Below are 25,716 nucleotides of genomic sequence, written 5' to 3'. Positions count from 1 at the left end.
ACGGGGACGAGACTGTCTAGACCCTACCTCATCTCTGGAGTCTTATGAATCCTTGAACTCTTCAAATGTCAGACTCTAAGCACTTGGTTCCCAGAAACAGTAAGGTTATGGGAAGCCCAGGTACTGAGCCCAGGAACTGAAGTTAAGGAAAGCAGGGGAACAAAAAGACTGCCGGGGGGTTACCTCGAAACTAATGTAAACATAATCAGTGAGAAACAGAAGTAAAATCCTATTTCCAAAATTATTATTTGTTTGGCAAGATAGATAGACTCAATTTTGCACAGAAAATTGCATAGGAAAAAGCGTCTCAGTAGAGCCGTTTAACAGCAATTTAATATTTTAATAAGGCAAACGGTTCTGATTCTCAACTCTTTTGCAATGAAATCTTAAAATCCAATGAAAGCCTGTTTTCAATACCGCTTTACAAATTTTATTGTCCATTTAACAACCGAAGAACATTAACATTCTTTAGACACTTAAATTTAATCATAATGACAAATATTGAGCTTTCTAACTGCCCTTCTAATAATTTAGTGCTTAAAAAATATGGGTTTGCTTTTCTGATATTTTGTCTCAAAATTGTAAATAAGGTCAATTTACCCAGCGGCCTGCAAATGTCTGAGCAATTTTGTGTTATTCCCAAGCAGTCATTTAGTAACATAAAACACAACATGCTGCATGACAAATAAGAACACTCGAGAGAGGTTTTGTATTTCATTCATTAACAACAGTTCAAAGGATCTGGGCAGGAGTCGGTCCCATCGTGAGTGCTGAAACCATGGCACCAAGAGAGGGGACAAAACCAGAGTCCCTCAAGCAGACAGAGGTGCGGAGGGAGCAATTTGACTCATTTTGAAACTTCTCTTTCTTAAGGGTAGTAGAGAGCCCACTGGACTAGCATTTGGAAGACTGGGGTTCTGAGCATTGTTCCAAAGACATATTGCCTCACCAAGGCTCAGATTCTAGAAGATCAGGGTAATCGTAATCGATTTTGAGAGGATTTAATTCAACGTTATAAATGAAAGTGTTTGCAAACCAAATATGCCCCTTGAAAGTAAGGAAGCATTAGCGTCTTTATAGTTGGTTCGCTGTATACCTATTCCGACCAGGATCACAACTTTGGTCTTGTGTGTGGCAAAATCTCTCTCACCGTTCTAAGCTGCCCTTTTGCCACTGTGAAGGCCTGGCCATTAAATGTGTGTGCTGGTCCCTGTGAATTACAAAAATGTGTGAATAAACGAACACAAACCCACTCCACTGCTCGAAAAGAAAATGCATGGCTAATGTGTCTATTGATGGTGTCTTCTTGGCCACGGTCGAGTGCAGCCTCACGTATATTTCTCATCTCTCTCCACAGCTTTGTTGCTCTCCATGATAAGCTCATCATCATACACACACTTGATTTTGTTTGCCTTATTTGCTGCCTCCTTTGGTAGAATATAAGCTCCACTTGGGCTGGGGTATTTGTTTCCTGTGCTGTCCTATCTCTTCCACCAAGAACAACGATGGACATGTAGAAAAATGAATTAATGATGTCCAGCTTGTGACCATTATATAAATGCTCATACGTCTGCAGCCAAAGGAGACCTGTGAACCATTGGGAATGGTTCATTAAAGTTTATGCTACTTTTAATGTTTTTAACGTTTCGATTCTGCTGTAACAAAGCCCGTAAAATAATTTCATTATTTTTAATGTTTTCAACTGGTCTCGTCAGCAATTTCTTATTCAAGCATTTTTGTCCTTTTAGTTTTTGACTCTGTGAAGAGGGAGTATATAGCTCATGCCTCAGATACTAATGTTTGGTTTAAAGAAAAACGTAAGCCATAGTGAGCGAGTATTGTAGACTGTGCCCCCCCACCCCCAAATTCATATGTTGAAACCTAATCCCCAATATGATGGTATTAGGAGGTGGCGCCTTTCGGAAGTGATTAGGCCATGAGGATAAAGCCCTTATAAAAAGGACCCCAGGGGTGCCTGGGTGGCTCAGTCGGTTAAGCGTCTGACTCCTGATTTTGGCTCAGGTCAAGATCTCATGGTTCATGAATTTGAACCCTGCAATGGGCTCTGTGCTGATGGTGCAGAGGCTCTTGGGATTCTCTCTCTCTCCCTCTCTCTGCCCCTCCCTTGCTTGATCTCTCTCTCTCTCTCAAAATAAATAAGTAAACTTAAAAAAACAATAAAAAATAAAAAAGATCCCAGAGAGCTCTCTTGCCTGTTCCTCAATGTGAGGACAAGTCAGAAGACAGAAGTTCCTGTCTGTGAACCAGGAAGTAAGGTCTTGCCAGACACCAAATCTGCCAGTGCCTTGATCTTGGACTTCTCAGCCTCTTAAACTGTGAGCTTGTTTGTAAGACACCCAGTCTCTGGTACTTGGTAAAGGCAGCCCCAAGGGGCTAACACAGGGAGTTTTCCCCTCCCCCGAGGAGAATTTGCATGTAAATTCCAAATCTCTCCAAGCAATTTCCCATCATTTAAGGTTCATGAGTTTCCTTTATTTACTCAGTTGCAAGAAACCAAAGTGTGATTATAAACAGCATTAATAACAAAGAGGCACAAAAATCCTACCACCCTCTGTTCCCACTTCGGAGCATCTGTCAGATTATTCTACGGCAAATTGGAAAGAGGGGGTTGTGTTAGCAGTCACAACCTAACGGCCAGTGATGTTGGTTCCATACTTTTCAGTGGGAATCACTATTTAGAACATTCTAGTCTTGTTCAATAGCTGCAACAGTAGAAGATGGACCTGTGGGGAGTGCTAAAGAGAAAGAACCAGTCAAGATGGAACGGAAGGATTAAGGGGGGGATATCCCACAATGGTGTTGCTTTCATGCATCTTTGAGAGGGGCTTTCCTCTGTCTTTATACGATCATACAGACAGTGGACACGGTTTGAGAAGCCAAGAAAAAGACCTTTCTTTCTATATTTAATTCCCTCGGGTCTCTGACTCCTTGAGTTTGAAAACAACTTCGTTTTGGTAGGATTTTCCTTTGCACTTCTAGAGCCAGTGCAAACGCTGATCTGTTAGACACGGTTGAAGAGAGCGTAAAATGATACAGATGGTAGTGATAAAGTGTCTTAATGTCACCTTCTCCCACCTAGCATTTTGCCCCTTCCTTAGTGACCTTCATTTGGCCACTTCTGCTTCAGGGAAATTTCCGAACAAAGACTCGTGATTGGCTGTCTGTGAATTAGAGACACAAAAGCCTTAAACGCCTTTATGTTTATCTTGTCTATTTCCAGAAAGAAAGACACAGTGTAGATGGAGAAGAATGCCATGTTTGAAGACATGTGCTTCATCTAGAAACTCCAAGGCAGTCTCTGAAATGTGCAGGTATGCTACCAAAACATTTATTCCTCTCTTAATTTTACCCTGGAAGGTCGTTGGTGCTTTGACATAGACCAAGTGGTCTCAGTAGGAAAAGCAAGCTCAGTGTGGGCCGTTGTTATTTACAGCATGCAGAGAAAGGTACTCACCAGCGCTGACAGTGATGGCTTCGATAAACTGCTCTCTCCAGCTGTTTGTCCCAACCACAAGGGCTAAGTTTGTCTTCTTAATAAGTTTGTCCACGGTACTCTAGAAGGGTTGGAAAGAATAAGATAACCGTTGGGTTGGTTAAAGCCTTGGGAAATCTAAGACCTTGGTGATTTTGAAACCCCAGAGTTCTACGAAGGGTAGGGGATGTTAGGCTCAGAACAACAGTATTGACATCAAACACTGTTATGATTATGCAAACGAGCATAGCCCTTGGCTGGAACCATTCGGAAATAGAAATTGCTTCATAGCAAATTCGAGCCTCTTTCACTGCCTAATGGCCAGTGAAGAATGGCCTCAGTGTTTAGAAGAGCAGACGTTGCAGAAGCCCATCCCTTCCCCTTGAATGCTTCATGAACTTGCTTCTTTCCTGGCTTCAACTGTGGCATCCTGTCTATAACTGAATTAGTATATGGCCTGCTCAGCATTACACATTTCTGAATAGCTGGAATTGGCAGATAGATTATGGAACTAAAAACTGTTATTATTGTGCTTTGGTTTATCAATGAAATGCAGCCAGAGAGCAGAGCCCCAAGAATTCTGCTGCAGGATCATCAATAAATGGATTTTTCTGTGGCTACTGATTTTGTCAGCCTGGCGGCTGTTAGAGAAGCCACTCTAACGCTACTTCTGTTGCAAACAAGAAAAGGCGAGACAAGAGAAGTTTAATTCATATGGTTTAGGGCACATTGCAATTGATGTTGCGCTAGATTTCCCTCCCTGTTACTTTTCTCTTTAGACTTCTTTTTCTCTCTTAGACTTCTTTTTAAGCACTTGGCTTTCTACAGTGAGCACCCTCTAACTTTCTAAATGTCAGTTAAGGTAACAACAACAACAGCCAAACATTCACAGGAGAACCAAGCAGGCAGATACACCCAAAGCACTACCACCAATCATAGCGACTACGGGGAGAAGGGTCACTCCCAGGACATGAGGGTACCCTGCCCAGAGAGACTATCGCGTGGACTAGTCTACCACACATATCCACACTTACTGTCAGAGCATCCTCGAATCCCCACTAATTGCAAAGAGGCAGAAAACACATATTATTTGTCTCAGGTCAACATCTATACACGTTTAATGCAATTCACGTCAACTGACTATGGCTTGAGAGAGAGAGAGCGAGCAAGTTCTCAGCCAACTGGGAGTGAAGAAAATCTGATCTGAGCAGCCTGTACAGAAGGCCAAAGCTCAGTTGGAACGTCAAGTGTGTTAGTTCGACGAGAGTCATCTGAACATGGAGATGATAATAAGCATGAAAGGGCCCACCTCCAACTGGCCCACTCTGTACTTTCAACATCGTTCCTTGCTAGATGTTTTCCTTAGGGTGGTGACCTTTCCGCCCTAGCCTTGTGTCTAGAACTGCTAGCACCCCTGTTAACCGCTGTAACCGTCACTGCTCTTGGCCACAGTATCTTCAGGCACAGGACAGGCATGTCTTTTCTCTCTGGACTCAGCCCCATTTTATCAAGCACACTGAGTGTCTTGGCTGATGCCAACTCACAGTTCTGTGCAGGATATGACAAGAAATGACTTTGATTTTTCCTAACTGTAATGGAAACTTGGGGAAGGTCTCGCCAAAGGAGCCCTCTGTTCTGATGCCAAGGCAGAGAATCCCATCACCTGGGAGATAAACAGTTAAAGAGATAAACTGCTGTAATAGTTAAACACACAGAGTTGCCTCAAGAAACATCTCTAAAGAACAAAGTTTTAAAATAAATGAAAGTTAAAATTTATGTGTATGAAAAACCCAAGGTAGATTGTAAACTTTGGTTCATGTTGACTCTGGGGGACTATGGGACAGCCTGGTTCCTCCGAGGGCTTAATTTGCATACGTGTCCTCCCTTGACCCACAGGAAGAGGGGACACTAAGTAAGATGAATTTGAACTCTCACTGCACTGGACCTGTAGGCTATTGTCATAGCCTCACCATCAGCAGTGGGTGTCAGGAAGCCAAACCCTTAGTCACAAAATAGTAAACAGGAACCCAGCAGGCAAACGCAGAGTGGGACATTGTGAGATACCACCCAGATTTGAGTCTCTCATATAGTTCTAAGAGCTCTGAATAGGTTCTTTAAAAACAGCTATGGACCTAGAAAAATAAATTTCTTAAAAGAATAATATCATATCGATATTCGAGGGCACTTCAGGAACATGCCCTCAACCTCCCTTTCCTTTTAATAGTAACTACTTGTGAACTTTGAGGAGACGGGAGGAAATAGCCTATGGAAGCTATTCTAGAAAGATAAGAACCCCCAACAAGTGGACTTCTGTAAAGAGACTGGGGAGCTTTCAAACGTCCAGGTCATTGGAGTGGTTACGAGAGAGAGCTTTGGACCCAAGAACGCTTTGCCGCCTGGAAGACCGTGCCCTGCCACACCCAGTCCGATGCTTCCTGCAGAAAGTTTCTGTGACTGCTCTTCCTAGTCTTGGGTTCGTGGAAGGGGAAGGCCGGCTGTCCCATAAAGGAGAGACAGGCTGTCCCATAAAGCCTGTCCCATAAGGCAGGCTGTCCCATACAATTATTCCCCATGAGAGCCCTGGAGGGATGGAGGGCAAACTTGCCCAGAAATGCCAAGTAGTAGAATCTCCGTTATAGCAGGTGGCACCAGGCACTCTGATTCCAGGTGAAAAGAGGGGGCATGAGGAAGAGTGAGGTTGGCTACATCTGGATAGACTGGTCCGCAGAAATGGACAGTCTGAGGTATCTGCACCCCTGGGATCACAGGGAACCTGTGTATGTGTGTGTCAGTCCGCAGGTTCTAGATCAAACAACAGGTGAGCTCCGATACTTGGGGTCTGCCCAGAAAGCACAAGTCCCAGTGTTTACCCCTGTTCCTTTGCATGGGAATGAGTGAAAGAAACAGAGATTTGCAGCAGCCTGAAGGGGAACGTTTAATTGCATTTTTTATTTTTTAAAAAATTTCACTTCAATTGCAAAAAGACATTTTCCCTTCTACCTGTCTCCTCTCAGGCACCTCCGTTTGTGAACTAATTTTAAAAAATAATTAATGGATCCAGCTAAAGGAAAAGAGGCCACTACTATGAAACATCAAGATAAAATACTGAGGCTTCTAAGGTCCTGGCCTGATTGTCCCTGTTGGGATCCTCATTCTGGTTTTCCAAATAGGAGCAGAGTCTGCTTTTGAGAAATAATTGGGGAAGATGCAGCTGCACCGTGGGTTTGTAGTTCTGGAAAACCAGAGAACGAGGTTCCTTTTCATGTCCCGCTCCAGAATTAGTGTGTGGCTCTCCTGGGGTCTTAGCTGTCAGGGCTGTGTGAACGAGACAGGTGGGAGGTAGAGTAGGGACAGAGGGAGCAGCTAAAATGGACAGCAAGTTTCGCCTCAAAATTCTAAGCTCACCCTAAGGCCCATCTGCTTAACTTCTGAAAAATGACTTTTCATCATCCAGAGGACCAGGAATCCAGTTTCATCTGCTCAGTTGTGAACTCTCTGCTCACAGGCACTATATACCTTTAGTATGTTGACTGTGCTAAAATGTCCTAGGATCTGAAGAGGAGAACTAATTATAAATGAGAACTTGTCAATGGGGTGGATGTTTTATAGGGAGAGCTTCCCATTCCCCCTCCAGAAGAAAAGCCTCCTGTCTGCAGTGTGAACGGTTTGCTTCTAATGGATTCACTGGCTTCTTCCAATAGAGCTTGGTTTTCTCCACACATCACAATCTCTTGGAATCCACCTTTGCTTCTTCCTTGCTCTCCCCTCAGACAAAGTCCTCCCTTTGGGGCACCTCTGACCCTGGGCAGTGACAGATGCCACCCACTGGCCCCTGGTTCTGATACTGTTCAGTTTGCAGGACCTCTTGGTTCCCTACCTTCCTCATTCTAATTCTGCCCTGAAAAAATTCTCAGTTAATGAGCCAGTTCCTGACATTGACGGCAGTCTGGACAGTCTGGGTCCCGAGATGGGCCTGGCCTCCCCCGTGGGCAGCGTCGGTGAGCATACCTTGAATTCGTAGGATTCTTCAATGATCACTTCCAGCTTGGTGTGTTCTCCCAGAATGGGGCGCCCCATTTCTGCAATGCGCCTCTCCTCTTCCTCTTTGCTGGTCAGCGGCTGCTTGTCATCACATTCCTCTGTGAAAGGGAAGGGCAAGAAAGTTAGCCCTGTGCTCAATTTTCTTTGGAAATCCCTGGGTTCTGCTACAAGAAAACCGAGAAGGAAGGAAGCCCTAATGACCTACTAAAAGTCCCTTGGGTGAGATCATAAGGCCGGAGGGGAGAAGTGCTGGCATGTCATCACTTCACATCACATCACTGTTAACAGCAGGTGACTGTAAATGACCCACAACCTGAGCACGAGCCAAAGTGCAGATCAGGAAAGCAGCTCGTATGGGCATATCACTGGGAAAGACTCTGCCTGCACGCCGTCTGTGCTGAGGGATCACCCAGCTGTCCCCTGTGATGCTGGTTCACCTGGCTGTTTTTATACGTTCCTTTAGCAGGTGACCAAAGGAACCATAATGAAAAGTGCTGGAGTGACACAAGGGATGGAGGGATCTGGCCTCCTCCTCTCCACTCTCCAGAGGCAACAGAAAATGCCCCAGCGCCAAAAAATTGGTTGAAGGGAGATTCTGATCTTAGCCAGAGCCCCTGTTGCAAGTTAAGAAGCAAACCATCCATTCCGTGTTTCACAACGATGCCTGTGTCCTCGTGCTTCCGCTCTGTGGTGCAAAGTTGAGATTTGTTAGGAAGACCTTGACCACGCTCATCTTAAAGTAAACAGGGGGGGCAAAGGTGAAGCCTTTGGGAGTTAATACCACTCACCATGTGAGCATGATTATTTCCAGAACCACCAGGTTCCTTACACTCCAGGAGAGGCTAGTGGGTGTTAAGAAAATGTTAATGGACTTGAGAGTCCACTAATGAGGGGAAGCTCACAGTTGGCTCCTCGCTATGTGAAGGTCATTAGGATAAATTTCAGACTGAAAAAGGCCATGCACATGGCAAACACCATTCCTATAATCACGCTACCTCCTTATCCTTCAGGCCCAGGATGCCAGAACGAGACAGGCTACTTGAGTCAAATGTACCTCATCTCCAAGGGAGATGTGTATGGGTGGTATGGAAAGACCTCTGCCCTGATGCCTTTGCTTCTAGAACTTTCCAGGCAAACTGCCTGTGGTAGGAATCTGTTGACTGAGGAAACACGAGAAAGGGAGGGACTTCTAGCTCAGTCTTCTTGCCTTTTGTGTTTATTTAGGCATCAGCTTCTGCAGGAGTCCATACCTCTCATTCTCTCCAAAGACAAGTTTTCCCTCTGCTGAGGGCCCTGCTGTGGTGGTTCCATTTGATGCTCTAGCAAATTTTGTAGAGAACCAGTTCCTAGCCCAGCTCACTGCTAGGGCACAGAGAAGATGGGCTAGGGATACTGCTAGCTAGCATTTTAAATACCAAGTGTCAAAACCAACCCAAGGCAAAAGCAGGATGTAGCATATTAATGCTTTAGTATGTATTCAATAGTGTCTTCCTAAAAGAATATTTTAGAATCTGCTTTTCTATCCCCAATCCTTACGTGGCCTCAAGGAAATTAGATGGAGACTAAAAAATAAGTGATTTTGGACTGACCAGAAAGTGCTAAATGTTAAGAGATACAAAGGAAAGGGGCAAGGAGATTAATTTTAACTGCAGAAGTAGTAGAGATTTTTATAGCAGGCTTGGGAAGTTATGACCCAAGAGAAGGCAAAGGGTTCCAACTGGTGTCCTCCAGATTTGTCCTTGAAATTGTGTACGTAGTCAAGGAAGTGGTCAGCTGAGATATGTGATGTCTAGTCTACCCAGTGCTCAAGTCAATCGTATTTTGATTCCTTGCTTTCTGATCCTTGAACTCAGGATAATGTTATTGGTAGTTTTCGTAGCAGTAGGTTCTTTTAGTGTCTTTGTTCAAAACCTTGGCTGAACATGGATGTCTTAGAGACTTACAGCAAATAAAAATTATTTTTCCAGAAGAACAGCCAGGATTATTTGAATTACAAAACCATGGAGAGAGAATATTTATTATGGCTTCCTTTTCTGTAGTTTACTTATAAGTGATAAGTTGCTTTAAATGGGACTCAAGGCACTTTGTGTAGAAAATTGGAGAAATTACAAAAGAAAGGTGATGTGGTCACATTGTTTAATGCCACATTCCACAAAATGAAATTATTTGGAACATGGCATTGAACAAATGGACATGGTAGCAAATGAAATGGAATTACAGTGCTTAAAAACAGTTATTTATTCCCTTTTTAGTCATCTTTCCATCCTTCTGATCAGGATGAAATGCTTAGTTTGGTGCTATTATATCTGTAACTAGTTCCTGACATTTGCTGTATATGCATATAAAGATCCTGTTTGTTGTTCACGTGAGAAGTGAGGTATAGAGATGGGAGAGCTTAGAATGCAGCGAGGTAAGGCTGAGAAATCAGGGTGGGGAATCAGCTTGCTCTGTCTAAGGGAGTCAGGGAAGCCTTCAGAAAAGAGGAAATATTTGAAATTGGCCGTGGAACCTGCAGAGCAGCTTGCCAGGTGAAGTTGGTGGTAAGGTTGGCTAGAAGGTGGTATAGAAGGGGGCATTCCAGGCAGACAGATGTCCAAGCACAAAGGCATAATGTCATGGAAAGGTCAGGGCTATTTGCACTTAATAAATGTCATGAACATTTAAGAGAGAATTGTATGTGATGGCAAGGAAGCAACTAGATAAATCCTGGTGTTGCTCTGCAACGATATTGATAAATTAGTATCTGTGGTACAGATTTTTGATGCTGGCAAATACTGGTCTGTTTTTTTAAAAAGTGTCCTCTCTTGGGGCGCCTGGGTGGCTCAGTCGGTTAAGCGTCCGACTTCGGCTCAGGTCATGATCTCACGGTCCGTGAGTTCGAGCCCCGCGTTGGGCTCTGTGCTGACAGCTCAGAGCCTGGAGCCCGTTGTAGATTCTGTGTCTCCCTCTCTCTGCCCCTCCCCTGTTCATGCTCTGTCTCTCTCTCTCTGTCTCAAAAATAAATAAACACTAAAAATTAAAAAAAAAAGTGTCCTCTCTTTGGGGACACCTGGATGGCTCAGTCGGTTAAGCGTCCAACTCTCAGTTTCAGCTCAGGTCATGATCTCATGGTTTCCTGAGTTCGAGCCCTGTATCAGGCTCTGTGCTGACAGTGGGGAGCCTGCTTGGGATTCATTCATTCATTCATTCATTTTCTCTCTCTCTCTCTCTCTCTCTCTCTCTCTCTCTCTCTCTCTCTCTCTCTTCCCCTCACACTCATGCTGCTCATACTGTCTCTGTCTCTCTCAAAATTAAAGAAAGAAAGAAAGAAAGAAAGAAAGAAAGAAAGAAAGAAAGAAAGAAAGAAAGAGAAAGAAAGAAAGTGTCCTCTCTTTAAAAAAAAATCCTCTCTTGAGATATCTTTTATTGGTTGGGGGAAACAGTTTAACATCATTTGTTTGGATGGTCTATTATATTTGTTTCCTTTTCACTTGGTTGGTTTTTGTTTTTGTTTTGTTTCCTTTTCATTTTGAATGCTGGATCAAACACAGTCCATTTTACTCTGGCCAAGTCAGTTTCACCTCCTTACTTATGCACAGTGATAACATACTGGAGTTTTAGTTTGGCTTGTCAGAGAATTCATTCTCTGTCTCTGTCTATGCATACATATACAAGTATACTTTTAAAATTCACCATATTTAATTGAGAAGTTGATAGTAAATCACATAACATCATAGGCTTAACCAACCAACACAATTTAAAGATCAAATGTGTAATTCATACTCACTGTAAAAATCAGTATTTTTTTAGTGTTTATTTTTTAGAGAGAGATTGAGAGAGTGCGAAGCTGAGAGGGGCAGAGAGAGGGGGAGACAGAAGATCCAAAGTAGGCTCCGTGCTGACAGCAGACAGCCTGATTTAGGGCTCAAGTCCACAAACTGTGAGATTATGACTTGAGCCGAAGTTGGATGCTCAACTGACTGAGCCACGCAGGCACCCCATAAAATCGGTATTGACAAGACATAAACCAAGCCTGTGATAAAACCACCAGTCAAGTCTGGGTACCATGATTATTGAGTGGGTAAGTGTGATGTGAGGAATAGGAAAGTCCTACTGGGGCAGGAGGAAGTGTTTCTACCACAGTAGCCAGTGATGGCAATGATTGAGGAATGAATATCCCTGTCCTCATCCAGAGATTTGGAGACGATGCCTGGGCTCTATGCTTACGGTAGATTTGGGATGACTGCGTGGTCCTCTGGTCACCTTGGCAATGTTCCCTCTAGAGAACCCCCCACAGATGTATTATCATCAGTGTGTATGTGGCTATCATCACATTGCCTGGAGGCAAGAAAGGCAGGCTCTGGAAAGAAATACAGCTTGCTTTTAAAGAAACTTCATTATACTTGGAATGAAAGACCCATTTTGAGAAGCGAGACTTGCAAGAAATCTGGAATATGTTGAAACTTGAGAGGGAGAGGCCATGGGGTCAATCTTCTCTTCAGGTCCATTTGCTCCCTTGACTATGCATCCTGTCCTGTGTGGATATGCTTGTTATTGTTGATGACCCACCATACTCCCAGCTGCAGAGAAGCCACTGTATCCTTTAGCAATGTTCTAGAGGGGACAGGGGCCAAACTGTTTCATGTCTAAAGACTTCAAGAACACTTGAAGGCAGTTAACTTCAAGCTACCTACATTGTGGTTTTCAAGAACCATGATGCAATGAGTACCTGCAATGGTGATTACAGTAGAAGGGATCGGATGTTCTCTAGCATGAACTTTCCGGAAGACAGGCTGGCCTAGCAAAAAGGACAGGCAGAAAATCAGCAGAATGGATGCACTGGTTTGCTACCAGAGCTTTGTGGAATTAGTAAGCTAAACATCACATCCAGATGCACACATCACAAGCAGTGTTAGTTTGGGGATTGCGTTACTCCTACGGAGGTCACAGAAGTGAACAAATAAATGGAGTAAGTGTTCTAGGAGCCAAGCCAGATTATGTGAATGAACCACACCCTCCTCAGTAGGGGGTGCTGCTAGATTCCTGCAAGCATCTGAGGTGGAGTGTCCATGCTCTTCAAGTGACTGCTTCCAGAGGCCTCACAGAACAATGGAAAGCACTTGGTGTGATGACAGGTAACCTGGTTTTGAAGCCTACTGGTGCCAATGACATAGCCAATAACCTTGAGCAGGTTATTTCCCAGTTTCCCCGCATGTAAATGGGGATAATAGTACCTGCTCCATCCACATCATAGGTTTGTTTGAGGGTCTAGTGACATAGCATCTGGGAACATGCTTATTTATTTCCTGGGCAGTCTGAATAGGAGAATGTTTTATCCACTGGCAGGCTTTGCAAGGGTACACCATCATCACAGTAACTCTTGGGTTATTTGGGCCTAGGGTTTTCATTAAACTTCTGGCTCAATCGACTGCCAAATCCACCTGCTGTTGACTTCTACCAAGAGCTACCTAGAACTGATCTGAGAATTGATGAAATCGACTTGGTGCCAACTTTTGCCAAAATGCTTGCCATCTAAGTTTGGGCAAAGCATTCTCTTCTCTGAGACTCAGTTTCCTCAACTGTAAATGAAGCAAAAATTGAAGGGGGTTGATTCCTCTACCCTAGGTACTGCAGTGATTGAAGTGTGTTACAATGCCAGAATTTTCATACTTTGGCTTTCTTAAAAAGCCACGTACCTTGTTAAGTCTACTGTATTATGAGAATTATCTAACTGGGAGAGCAACTTTTAGAGAAGTATATTGACTTTTATTATACAACTCTATGGCTGCCTGTTTAGGGAATCACACATGCCTCTCTCTTCTCCAAATTGAACCAGAATACTTAATTTTTTTTAAACAATCCAAATTAATGTGCTCTAGTTTCACATCACAAGCAGTGTGATGCACACGCAATGAGTCCCCCTCATTGCTCATTTGACTGGAATTCACACTGATGGCATTTATGAGACATGGCTGGGCTTTGGATTGCAAAGGGGTTAAGATGAAGGTAGGAATGAAGAGGCTGAAAGGGAGGAAATGAAGGTGCTAGAACACTCATCATTAGAGGGCCAGGCTCTGAATCCAGATGGGTGATTTGGGGTAGATTGATTAATCAATTGATTAATCTCTTTCAACCTTCATTTCCTTCATATAGGTGAGAACAATAATATCTTCATAAGGTTGAAGATTAAATGGTATACCAAATTACAAACTCTAATGAGCTATAATGTATAGGAGGTTATCATGTTTTATACCGTAAAGGTCAAGGGAGAATGAGATCATAGGTCCCAACAAGGGCCTTTCAATGAGGCAAGGTCTAGGAGCAACACATAAAGATTTGCAAATTCCAAAATCACCTCCAGCACTTAATGTCCACCACTAATGAAATCTCTGAAATATATTGGGCTGTGGACCAAATGACTTTTTCAATTTCCATATATTCTGCTTCAGATTTAGATTTTCACACTCAGCTGCACAAGACTACAGAAAAGCTGCAGGCGGAGGCCAAGGGCTAGATTAATTCTTCTCTACTGCCCTTGCATCTCAAAGCCTTGACTTCAAAGCCTCAAAGTGACTTCAAAGGAAAGTTCTTTAGGCTTAAAGCTGCTTTTCACTGTGTAGACCTAAATTTTAGAACCTTCCCCTGGGCATCTATAGCGTGTGGATCCCAGATATTCTGACCCAGCTCAGGAGAAGAAGGGTCATCTAAAGTGAGAGGGGCTGCCAATGTGGAGATTCCCAGAGAGTTTTGGAACATTCTCTTGTTCTAACTGTATCAATTTCAAGTGTTGGGAAGAGGGGGGCAAGAACAGAAAATCTCTAGTTCAAATTAAAGCCTTAAGAAAGATTTAATGAAGTAAGTACATGAAATGATAGAAATCTTTGGAAGGAGTGATTCTGTTCTCTTGAATGCAAGATGTGTCCAAGGCAGGAAATGTTGGGCATGACTGGGCGGATATTCTAGAACATGATATGAACAATTTCTGGGGAAAGAAAACTAGGATCCTGTTATTACCTAGATATTTAAAAGGGAGGGTGCTTCAAGTGACACAAAAGGAAGGCCCGAAAAGCAAAATCCTGACATAGTCAATGATCAGGAAAATAGGAAAATAGCTAAATACATCAATGTATTTTAACAAGGCACTATGTAGCCAAGGATTTTCTAGTGAAGATCTCATTATCAGGCTGCACAGGACTTAAGGTGCTGCTAGACCCTACAATATTTCTCCAATGGTTGACTTTTTAATTTCTAATTATTTCAGAATCCATGAAGGCTACCTTGCCCAATTTCCACCTCCCTCAAATCTCACAAGGACAGCCAACTTATTGGGTGCCAGGAGCAGAGTATTTCCAAGAAGCCTTCAGTGAGTTCAAACATGGGATGAGAAAAATAAGATAAAAGTTTTAAAACTAAATGCAAAGTCCCACACTTGGATTCAAAACCAGCATCTTCAGCAGTGCACAACTGGGGAGACTTGACGGGGGTGGGGAGAGCTTCACATGGTTCAGATTTTAAAAACCCTCTGTGAGGACTTGTCCTGTTTTAGCATTTTTATCCTTTTCACTGTCTGTGTCTCTGAGAGTCTATGGATTGTTTTATCATTAAATGCCGTGTCCGGGGAGAAGTGGAGAGCAAAGAACCCCTGTGAAATTGCTCGCATTCAGAAAGTTCCACTTTGGACAGAATCATATTGGAACGACCTGATCATGAGTTTATATGAACAGTGGTTTAATTAATTCCCAACTCCCCCACCATAGCATTTGCAAAAATGGAAATTTTTGGAAATATTTCCCCCCTTAAATATTTTGGTTCAGCTGATTTCAGGAAAAAAAGAATGCCACTGTTGGTATCTGCACGACATATTGAAAATGCCATGGCCATTAGGATGCCTTTAGAGACATCTTCAACCTTCACCTTCACACAGATCAGACCTACCATTTATTATTTCTGTCCCTCTCTAAATCTGCATAGATGATTCTGAAAAAGTGAGAAATTGCTTAGGGTCAAAAGGGAGGATGCCGTAAGGAAACATCTTCCTTCTGTACACAAGAAAATAGCTTTAGAGTGTTTGGAATAGTTTAATGTAATCAACACAGGCTGGATACCAGTATGAATTTGAGAGTTTTAAACTTTTTGACTCGCAGTTTGGGTTTTTATAGAACACTCTGTAATGCACCCGAAGAGGCCATGATTATAAAGCTCAAACTGAAGTCCCCAAACAGGGGCTCAGATTGGTGCTGTGGGGTGAGGGGAAAGGACTGCTCTGTCCTCTGCTAACCGGGCATCATGTATTAGTAGGAGCCTGAACTTGGGCCATGGAGCGGTCCTAGATGTCAATTCCTCTGTTTCCTTAAGGCCAGCAATTGTCTTATTTATTCTGGCACTCTGGAGCATCTGGCAGGGGTACACAGCACATCATCAGTGCTACGTGAACATTTATAAATCGACCAGTATCAAAATGTGAACAATTACAGGTTCTCCATACAAATGTGCAACACACACGTTGTTAATGTGTAAAACGTTAAATGTGTAAAGTCAACAAGAGCACACCATGTGCCACGGCTAAATGTTAACGCAGGTTACCTAAAATGTGGTTTTGGTTTGATTTTTAAGGGCATTTGGGGGAAAATGAAGAACATTAAAAAAAAAAACTGTCTTACCGTACAGGTATTTTCCTTCATAAAAGCAAATAAAAATGAGAAGTGATTTTTAAAAATGTAAACAACACATGGTGAAAACAGCAAAAAAAAAAAAAAAATTGACGTCATTAGCTTTAAAAATTCATACCTGTTATTGTGAAGCCACCTAAAAAAGAAAAAAGAACAAATGTTACAATTTATTTAACTTACAATCTAAATAACAAATACTGGTGACATTGGCTGCCTGACCACCCATCTAAGATACAGAAACTTGCCAAATTATATTCACAATTAAGAAAAAACTGAAAACATCTGCACATGATTTAATCGCTACTCATTCTTTTAAGATTATGGGGCTTAGTGCACAAATTTAATTCTTGTGCATACCTAAGCAACCGCTGGTTTTTAAAGAGACTGCACTGAACTAAAAATGGAATATAAACTATCTGAACTACACAAAAATGAGGCCAGTGGCCCTACACAACAATATGGCTAGTAAACCAACAGAAATAAAAGAAGAGTCAGAAAGATACTGTATCACCTGACATTCATGGAAAATAACTTAGAAAAATGGAAAGGAAATGCAAGAAATGAAATGCTTACCAAGCTCATTCAGTAACAGGGCTGTGAAAGAAACAGACAAAGACAAACACAGAATAAGAGACCAGATGAATAATGAAAGTAAGAGGAATATCAGCAGAAAGAAATCCAGGCAGATTTGATTACAGTGGTAGGGGGCCACTGCTAACATGGGTGCACCCCAAGGAAATGTGGCATTGGGAATATTTTCAAATAAACAATCCCAACGCTAATTTTTGCAAATGTGTGTGGTTGATTATATATGTGTACAGTTCACCTGGGGACTTCATAAAACATTTCTACTGTATATGTTTACATATACTATACGTATCCAGTTTACCACACACAGTAGAAATATTTTACGGAGTTAATCTCAACTTTATTTGACTGAGTCTTCCTCATTACATATTGCCAGAGAGTTACTGAACTCAACATATGGGAGTCTTAAATCATCCAGGATCTTAGGTCTGATACCTGTCGTTCAACGACGATAGATAGAACATCTCAGGAAATTCTATTTTGGCTGCCCTGCCTGACGGAGACTTTGGCACAAGGTAAAGCCCTCTCTGGAGGTTCTACTTATTTGGTATTCACTGGCCATCAAGGGATGCTTATGTTTTTTTAAACCTTCAAAACTTGAGTCCCAGGAATTAGCACTTATGTGTGTGTCCTTATCTATGACTTCTGCATATTATAAGTGCACGATCACACTACCTCTTGTGGACCTGTAACTTCATGGAAACCGACAAGGCAGGTGGAGGTGGGGTGGGGTGGGACATCCGTGATTTATCTTCCAGGTTATGTGCTTTAAACCCAGACTATACAGTGGCGCTTTATTTTGGTGAAAGCTACCTAGCTAAACATATACCAATTACTTGAGGAGTTGTGGAGGAGAATGCGACAATTACATTTTCAGCCCTGTTTTCCTGCTAATGGTAGTGGCATTAGAGGATACTTTCTAAAACAAGTCAGTAATTTCACTTATAGTGACAAGAATCCACTTGGAAGGGTGCGAAACCAGATAGTGCTATCAAGGAATTTTAATTTGCTTTCACGTGAGGGCATATTTTACTAAAATGGCAATTGAAAGAGCTGTATCTAAGATGCTCTTCCTTTAGATAAAAGACAGTGTTTTGGAGGAATACATTTAGAAGTAAGTGCTTTTTTCCTGTATGTTAATGAGGCATTTTTGATCCCATCTTTGTAAGAAATCAGCTCAGCTTTCTAAAGTGTCTTTTCCTTCTGCCTACTGCCTATGGAGCATATTAAATAGACCGCATTAAAATGAGTCCCCAAAATGTTCCTTTGGGACATGATTAAGTCAGGACATACACTTTTTTTTTTTTTTCTGACGGACTCTGAAGTCTGTGAGTTCTTACAAATGTGAGATCAAATTCCCCCAAATGTTGAGTCTATATAGGAATAGACTATATTTGATTTTTTTTTCTTACATGTAAAAGTATAAATTTCTTACCAAGTGGTCTAATCATCTCCTATGCTACTGCATGCATGTTTGTATGCAGTGAGTAAGAGCTATTAATGTGTAGAGTGCTCATTTACATAATCCCTTTAAAATGGCCACTAGTAGAGGGTAATTATATGAAGCCCTTGTGATAATTCAGAACAAAATATTATCTTTCAGGGTGGTATAAACTTCCTGTCCTTCCTCATGAAAACTAGGCCGTGGAAACAGATATAAAATCAAAGAACACAAAGAAATTGGCTTCTTTGTTCAAATATTTTCTAAAAATATGTAAGTACAAATCAACTAAAAAAAATCTAGCTTTAAGGATACTGCTATTTATTTTTCCTTTTTACTGTATATATTAGAAAACTGTCAATTCTATAAGGATCAAAACATTTTGGAGCATAAGGCTGGCTAGGCCTTAAGCAAGGCCTAAAGTCGTGTCTACCTCTTGTCCCTTGGAAATGTCATATTTGATGATATGAAAAATCTTAGGCCAAATGGATGCTACAGTGTGTACAACAGTATTCTTCAAGGGTCTTTGCTCTTATTAAATATCTATTTTTTGAAAACTGGGTTGTCGAAAGGAGCCTAATTACTGAATTATCTCAAAAGTTCCTATTAGTTGCCATTAGACTAATGGCATTAGTTATAAGTCATTACTTATTAGTCATTACTAATAAGCATTATCACTAAGTTTTTATGACTAATGTTCAAGGGGAGATTTGGTAGTCAGAAGCACATTTTAGAACAATCCCTGAATAGTGAATAACTGAACACAGAAATCATGCTTTTAGATCATCACTTCTGATTTACAGAAATCTCTTATGGTATTTCTTAAGTCTGCATTTCAATCCAGGTTAGTGGGCGTTTCCTGAAGAGAGGGGGCATTTCTTGGTGCACTTGTGAGTGAGGGAAGGGGATGAAATTGCTAAAGCTTCCAAGGAAATAAAGGATAGTACTTGGAGCCGAGGAAGAGGAGAGAGTTAAGTGTGAGAGTAGGAGACACGGAGAGAGAAGAGTACAATTTCTCGCTGGTATGTCTTTGTATACTCTCACACCTGTCATTCCTCTTCTTATCCATTTTGGTTCCTCAAGCACAAGGGAGAAACTGCACTCTTTCTCATATTCCTCACGGTCAAATATTCTAATGGTAATGATCTTCCTGTGGGAACACAAGACAAAGGCAAAACAAATGGTTGGCGTCACACGCTCATGCTAGGTGTTCACCAAGCTGCATGTTACTGTGATGTTATGAAGGTTGAACTGGCAACACATGGACCTCCAGAAGTATGTAAAAGGGCATCACGGCTACTCCCAGCTGGCCCCGGTGACGTTTTCTTCCAATTTACCACTTACACCATTTCTTCCTGCTTCACTTAGCTGTCAGGAAGTACCCCAACTTAGGAAGAGAGATCAGAAAGTTGGCTTCGTTTTGGCCTGGCAAACATTAGCACCATCTTTCCCAGAAATGAAGGCCTGATTGACTGCACTGAACATTCGTTTCTCAGCCCTGCAGCGTGCAGAGTGGCCAGAATTGGCTGATGGAGCTACAGGTTGGGACCGCTGTGGCCCCCGGGGGTGAGATCTATGCCCTGTTACATAGGTGGAGGGATGTGTGTGTTGTGAGTCACGTCTGAAGAGTGCAGGCATCCAGGGGTGGCACAGGCCAGCAAGAAGCTGTTGGGCTCAGCCCTGGAGCAGCTCCCCCACCTTTCTTCTCACTCATCTCCACCAGGCGGGGCTCTCCAATCTCAAGGAAGAAGGTCTTGTTTTTCTCATACTCCTCATCATCAATTACCTTGACTGATATTGTTTTGCTGAAACAGAGAAGAGTAGAAATTGACGAACAAGGGAAAGAGAAGGAACATAGAGAAGAGGAAAGCAAGGTTAACGAGCTGCACTTCCAGACAAACTTCTGTACTTCCAGAGAACCTTCCGTACTGTGACTTTGTTCTTCCAGAATGGGTGTGGGGTAGGTCTGTAAGATTATAGAGGTCACCCAATGCATAGCTCCCCTACCCGAGGCCATGGAATGATCTTAGGCAACACGTAGCACTCAGGACTAACAGGTTTATCATCAGCATCATGAGGAGGAAAAGCAGAAGAACACAGATCACAATAATAAGAAAAAAAATATTTACTTAGTAAATGCCTTAATTGTAGGATTGTCTGAGTTGTGCCCCGGAAATCAATCCTTTAGAACAAATAGGTAAATCACATCAAAATATCAACAGAGATTATCTGTGAGTGACTGGCTTATGGGTCATTTTTTAATTTTTTTACCTTCATTCTGCTTTACTGTATTTCCAAACACAATATTTTTATCATAAAGTTTTATTAAAGTAATAAATGTATAAGACCATCACAAAATAAAATCAAACACTTTTATGTTACCCCACCCAATGTCCTAGAATCAGACTCTTATTCAAGTTAGTCAGATTTTCCACCTAGATCTCAAGGGGAAGGTGTTCATGTTTTATTTGTCTTTCTAAAGAAGAAAGCTGAGGCCTCCCAATAGCTGTTTTGGAAGGTGGGGGATGGGGAACCATGATGTTATAGTTATTTTCATCCCTCCAAAGTTGAAGTTCAACTCTTACAAAATATACCATTTATACTATTTCCAACTCTAGCAATACACCAAGGCATTTAGTTAAGAATTCTTGCTGTAATCCATCCATTAGCACTTGTAGCCTTAGGGTCCTCTGGTTGAGAGTGACTGACAGACAGTAGGACAAATGCAAATATTATGCAAATGTCAATTTCCCATAAGCCTGATGACTGTGAAAAGAAATCTAATGTTACCTTCTAATTAATAAGGGCTTAATCACTTCCTATATTGCAACTTACTCAGAGCCCCCTAAATACTTGTTTGTCCTTGAAAAAAAAATTTTTTCCAGTAACATTGGCCAAGAACATTTCTGACTAAAGTTTTTGAAACAATGAATTTACATAGACACAGTTTTAATGTCATGGACATTATTTAGTTTGGAGTTTTCTAGATCTTCTGGAACAAATTTTGTTTATAATCTTTTTTTTTTCTTCTAGTTATTGATCAAAGCCATCAAGTTGCATTTAGACCTATGTATGACAAGGAGCTTCAGTGTTCTTTCCTAGTATTAAATAAAGGTAGAAGTTGCTTTTAATTTTCTGAAAATCCTAGTTCCTAATGCTAAATGCTTTAGTCTTACTTTCTGGGGTTAACATTGTGGAAATGAGATCAAATGATTGCGTCTGGTCCTTTGGAGCCCCATAACCGGCTCTCTGTTCCTCAGCTAAAGAATATCCCTGAATGATGCTCATATCTAATTTCTCATTACTGAGGAATTGGGGTTCATAACAGGGCCTTTTCTATCTCAGCTGTGTTCTCAAAGACTGAAATACTAAGGCCAGGTGAACATCTGTAAATGACTAAAACAATAATTATTTTTATTTTTATTTATTTTTTAAATCATTTTTAAAGAGTAGTTAGGTATTTACAAAACTACCAACAATGTGATGAAGTCCAACTACGTGTATACAGTGAACAGTTCCTGTCTAACTTCTAGAATTGTTTTCTGGAAGTGACCCATTTACTTAGAGAGAGAGAGAGAGAGAGAGAGAGAGAAAATATATAATAAAATCAGCCTGCCCTGACTATATTAAGATATCTGATCATTCCTCAATCTCCAAAAGTTAAAAATTATTAGAGAGAGCACAAGAGATGTAAGCCATGATGATACATGAACTCTTTATTTCAGAACTGAATTTGATGTTATCAGTGAAATCAAGTTTATTTTGCAAAACCTGCCAAATGTCTATCCTCTTTGTCATTGAATTTATGCATTTGGGGTATTAATTTCCATCTTCCTGCCTTATAGTCATAAACTGCAGTTGTACAATTCCACTAAAGAAATCACCCGTAAGACCAAGTGTGGCAAAGTGCTGATGGGCATTAGAAGGGCCCTGCCACCATCTTCTGGACTTGATGGTCTAACATGCCTTATCAAGGCAACTTCATGAAGTTGAATGAATGTAGCTTAATGTAGTTCGGCTACGTTAAGCTGAATGTCATGTTGCAATGCTCTTGCTTATATTACCTAAAAACATTTGACTTCTCTTTCTGCATCTTGCAGTCCCAACCCATCCTATGTGTAATCCCACGTTTTTTGATTTGCATAAATAGAGCACCATAGAGACGACTGGAGTAGCCTGGCTAACCGGGTAAGTCTGTTAAGAAAAAACTACCAGTTTTCTTCCCAAAAAGCAACATGATCACTCATTCACAAATGAATAGAAGTAACCAAATAACATTGTTTCGTATCCTTTGTGAATTTAATCCTCTATTGTTGTAGCAGCTTTATTTTCTATACTCTGGAGTATGAGAAATATAAAATCCCACACAATTTGTATAATAAAATAAACACTGAAAATTTACCTTTAGATTATCAATATTTACTAGGTCCATAATCCTTAGAAAATGTTTCAGGATTTGATAACTGTAAGACTGGAAAATCAAAGATGAGGAAAAAGAAAACAGTACCTCTGTAGGTGCCTGGCAAAGACACCTAAAATAGATGGGATTTGCATAATGGCATATTATTTCAAAATCATTAATAATACCATCAATAGTATCCCTGACAGGAGGAACCATTAAATTATAAATTGATTTTGGTGCTCTTGCATAGTAAAACTATTAATAGGCAACTTGATTATTGAAGGACATTTCAGTCCATTTAAAGAGGCAGGATAAAGCTAATCCTTATGAATTAGCCCTTGAAATCAAGAGAGGCAAAAATCAGAAGAGATTGCTAATGTTCACCTTTCACTTCTCCCCCTAGCAAAGGTAGCAAAGGTGAAAATGACTAAACATAATTTGAGAGAGAAAGAGAGAGCGAGCACGAGCAGAGGAGGGGCAGAAGGAGAGGGAGAATCTTAACCAGGCTTCATACTCAGCGCAGAGCCCAGCCCAGAGTCTGACTTGGGGCTCGATCCCAGGACCATGAGATCATGACCTGAGCTGAAATCAAGAGCCAGAAGCTTAACCGATTGAGCCACCCAGGCACCCCCTAACCAATGTAATTTTTAACGGAACTTATCCTTAGGCTGTCCTTTGCTCACTTTTCAGAGCCTAATGCCACTTCTTCCATCACAGGGGAAGTTACATGAGATGGGGTGGATTTGGTAAGGACTCCAGTTATGCTAGTTTGATAATCAGCAGAAGCACACCTCTGTTCCTCATAATTTTGCAGTGGATATAGAATCTCAAGGACTGAAAAGATTAAAGGCCCTCCCATTTGCACCCCACCCTCACCCCCCATTGCCACACCATTCCCATATTCAAAGGGCTTTTGCTTTATAACAGGGACTCCCTCTCCCTGAGAACACAGATTCGTGTTGGCTGTCCTTTTGTTCTCTTTACCCACAGGTAGCAGTCAAGTCAAGTTTTATTTCTTTAGACTGAAAGGTTAACCAAAACAAGACTGGAAGACTCAGGTAGACATAGCCCTTCAACCAACGACAACTCTTGTACTCTGATTGCCCTGATAAGGAACAAATAGAAAAGCTGATATCGTGCAATTTTCATCTACCATAATTATGAAGAAGGTAATGAGAACTTTTCACTTGATTTTTTTAAAACATCTCTCTAAAGTTGTTGAGTGTACTATAAAAAAAAAGATGTTTTCTGGAAACTAGCAAAGTAGTTACAGATCTTATGATAACATTAGATGATTTCTCAATATGGCCAAAATTTTTATAGTAATACACCTTGGTTCCATTTCTAGGGGGGAAAAGATTTTAAGGAAGATCAATTTGTTTAGTGGAAAAACACGGGATATTCCTTTTGATTTCTTTGTAGTGCTTTTTCTCTGATAATAAACCAACAACTATTTTGACTTCTCAGCTCTCTGGTATCTGATGGGTCTCAAAAGACCCAAACACCTTATAACATTCGGCCAAGGAGTTTGTATATCTGGTGGTGACTCAGGCAGATGGTGGGAAAGGAAAGAAAGAGGTGGCTTTTGTAGCAGAGGTAAAAAAAAAAAAAAAAAAAGAGGAAGAAGAAAATCTCTGTAAAATATATTCTGATATCTCATCAGTAAGTCAAAGTAGCATCAGGGCCTCTTTTTCTATGTCAACCTCAATTTGCCCTTCAGTGGTTTTTCTCAAGACTGTTCTTGATGTTAAGAGAAGTGAGAAAAAGATGAGTTTGGGAGGTTAAAGAGAAGAGACTCTACTTTTAAATCCCCATGTAAAAGATTTTAGTGAGTATTTCACATATTTGGAAACTGCAATGGCTATTTTAACATTTATTTTTAAAAAACCCTAAACTCTCTTTAGGCCTACTGAGAAGTCAATGAACCTATGAGCACTTTACATTTCTTAATTCACCTGTCTTCATAACAGCCCTAGAAGTAACTTCTGCTGCTTAACATTCACAGAGGAAACAATGACTCAGAGAAGTTAAGAAACTTCCAAGGTCACAAAGTGAGACTCCTATGACTGGCTTCAAAGACCAATACCTTCAATTATATGACGCACAAAGTTCCTTATTCATTCAGCTGTGCAGTATTTTTACGACCACTTTAAAGGATCTGGATCATTATTTTAAATTAATATAGAGGTTTATTGTTTTATCTTTTTGTTAAGGATTGCCTAGATTAGCAATAGTAGAATTTCAATTCTATTTTTAAAAGGAGAGCAACACATATATTTTATGATGGCTGTTCTAAAAAGTGGAATCCCTGAGGAGATAGAGGTCCTATTAGAAGTAATCAAAAAGTGCCATGAATATGTAGGGACTCACCAATTCTGAGAACGTTGAGCCACCGATCAGTAGCCTCAGGCTCATAGGGAGAGGTGGGGGGCATGTTAGAACTTCAGGATCTCAGGCCTACCCCCCAGGCCCACCAAATCAGATCTGTGTATTAACAAGATACCCAGATGACACTATGCATGTTAAAGTTTGAGAATCACGGACCTAGAGAGGACAATGCGTTCTTTTATTAAGTCAGATGACAAATTAAGAGGCTGGTAATAGCTGGGCTTGTGTTTCGGTTCTGTCTGCATATTAGAATCACATGTGGAGCTTTGCAAACTTTAAGTGGGGGGCTCGGCTCACTCGAAAGCAGTGAAATCAAACACTCTGGTTGTGGGGCCCCAGCAAGAATACAGTTTTTAAAAGTTTTCCAGGTGATTCCAATATGCAGTAGGGGCTGGCAACTGGCTAATGGGGAGCAAGACTGTATGCCTGATGTTTAAAAGAATGTATTAAATAAAGAATAGATAGAATTGTGAGAAAGTCAGAGTCAAAACTAAATTTCAGGTCTAATTAGCAATCTAGACTGAAACATGGGAGAAACATTTTGCTTTGTCCTTCACTAAAGTGGATTATGTAGACTATTTAAATTGCTCTTTTCTCCTCTGAGGAAATGCTGGTCTCCTCGGGCCACCCTAGTACTATAGGTGAGAAAATACCTTGAGCATTGAGGCAGCAGGGTTTACACTCATACAGAGTTATTTCCTTCCCAACCAAGTGA

At 41.2% G+C, this 25,716-nt stretch overlaps 1 protein-coding gene and 1 long non-coding RNA gene across 2 annotated transcripts in view; one reads left to right on the top strand and one right to left on the bottom strand.

Moving 5' to 3' along the window:
- The window catches only part of SLC8A1 (solute carrier family 8 member A1), a gene marked incomplete at its 5' end in the record, with an annotated part of 326,794 nt that overhangs the window by 42,593 nt on the left and 258,485 nt on the right, over nucleotides 1-25,716 (bottom strand). Inside the window, 7 exon segments of the mRNA NM_001009848.1 lie at nucleotides 3,476-3,575; nucleotides 7,502-7,632; nucleotides 12,243-12,311; nucleotides 16,174-16,188; nucleotides 16,301-16,318; nucleotides 16,756-16,776; nucleotides 19,910-20,016. Of these exon segments, the coding sequence (NP_001009848.1) occupies nucleotides 3,476-3,575; nucleotides 7,502-7,632; nucleotides 12,243-12,311; nucleotides 16,174-16,188; nucleotides 16,301-16,318; nucleotides 16,756-16,776; nucleotides 19,910-20,016 (461 nt within the window).
- Nucleotides 1-25,716, top strand: part of LOC109498274 — a 126,152-nt gene that overhangs the window by 58,189 nt on the left and 42,247 nt on the right. The window contains exons 10-15 of the long non-coding RNA XR_006595792.1: nucleotides 3,242-3,332; nucleotides 14,775-14,876; nucleotides 17,147-17,285; nucleotides 18,374-20,171; nucleotides 21,245-21,325; nucleotides 22,312-23,782. This is a non-coding gene — a long non-coding RNA (uncharacterized LOC109498274). The remainder of the gene's footprint in view (nucleotides 1-3,241; nucleotides 3,333-14,774; nucleotides 14,877-17,146; nucleotides 17,286-18,373; nucleotides 20,172-21,244; nucleotides 21,326-22,311; nucleotides 23,783-25,716) is intronic.

The sequence above is a fragment of the Felis catus genome, chromosome A3 (genome assembly GCF_018350175.1).
Source record: "Felis catus isolate Fca126 chromosome A3, F.catus_Fca126_mat1.0, whole genome shotgun sequence".
Taxonomy (NCBI): domain Eukaryota; kingdom Metazoa; phylum Chordata; class Mammalia; order Carnivora; family Felidae; genus Felis; species Felis catus.
This window is presented reverse-complemented; position numbering and strand designations above follow the sequence as displayed.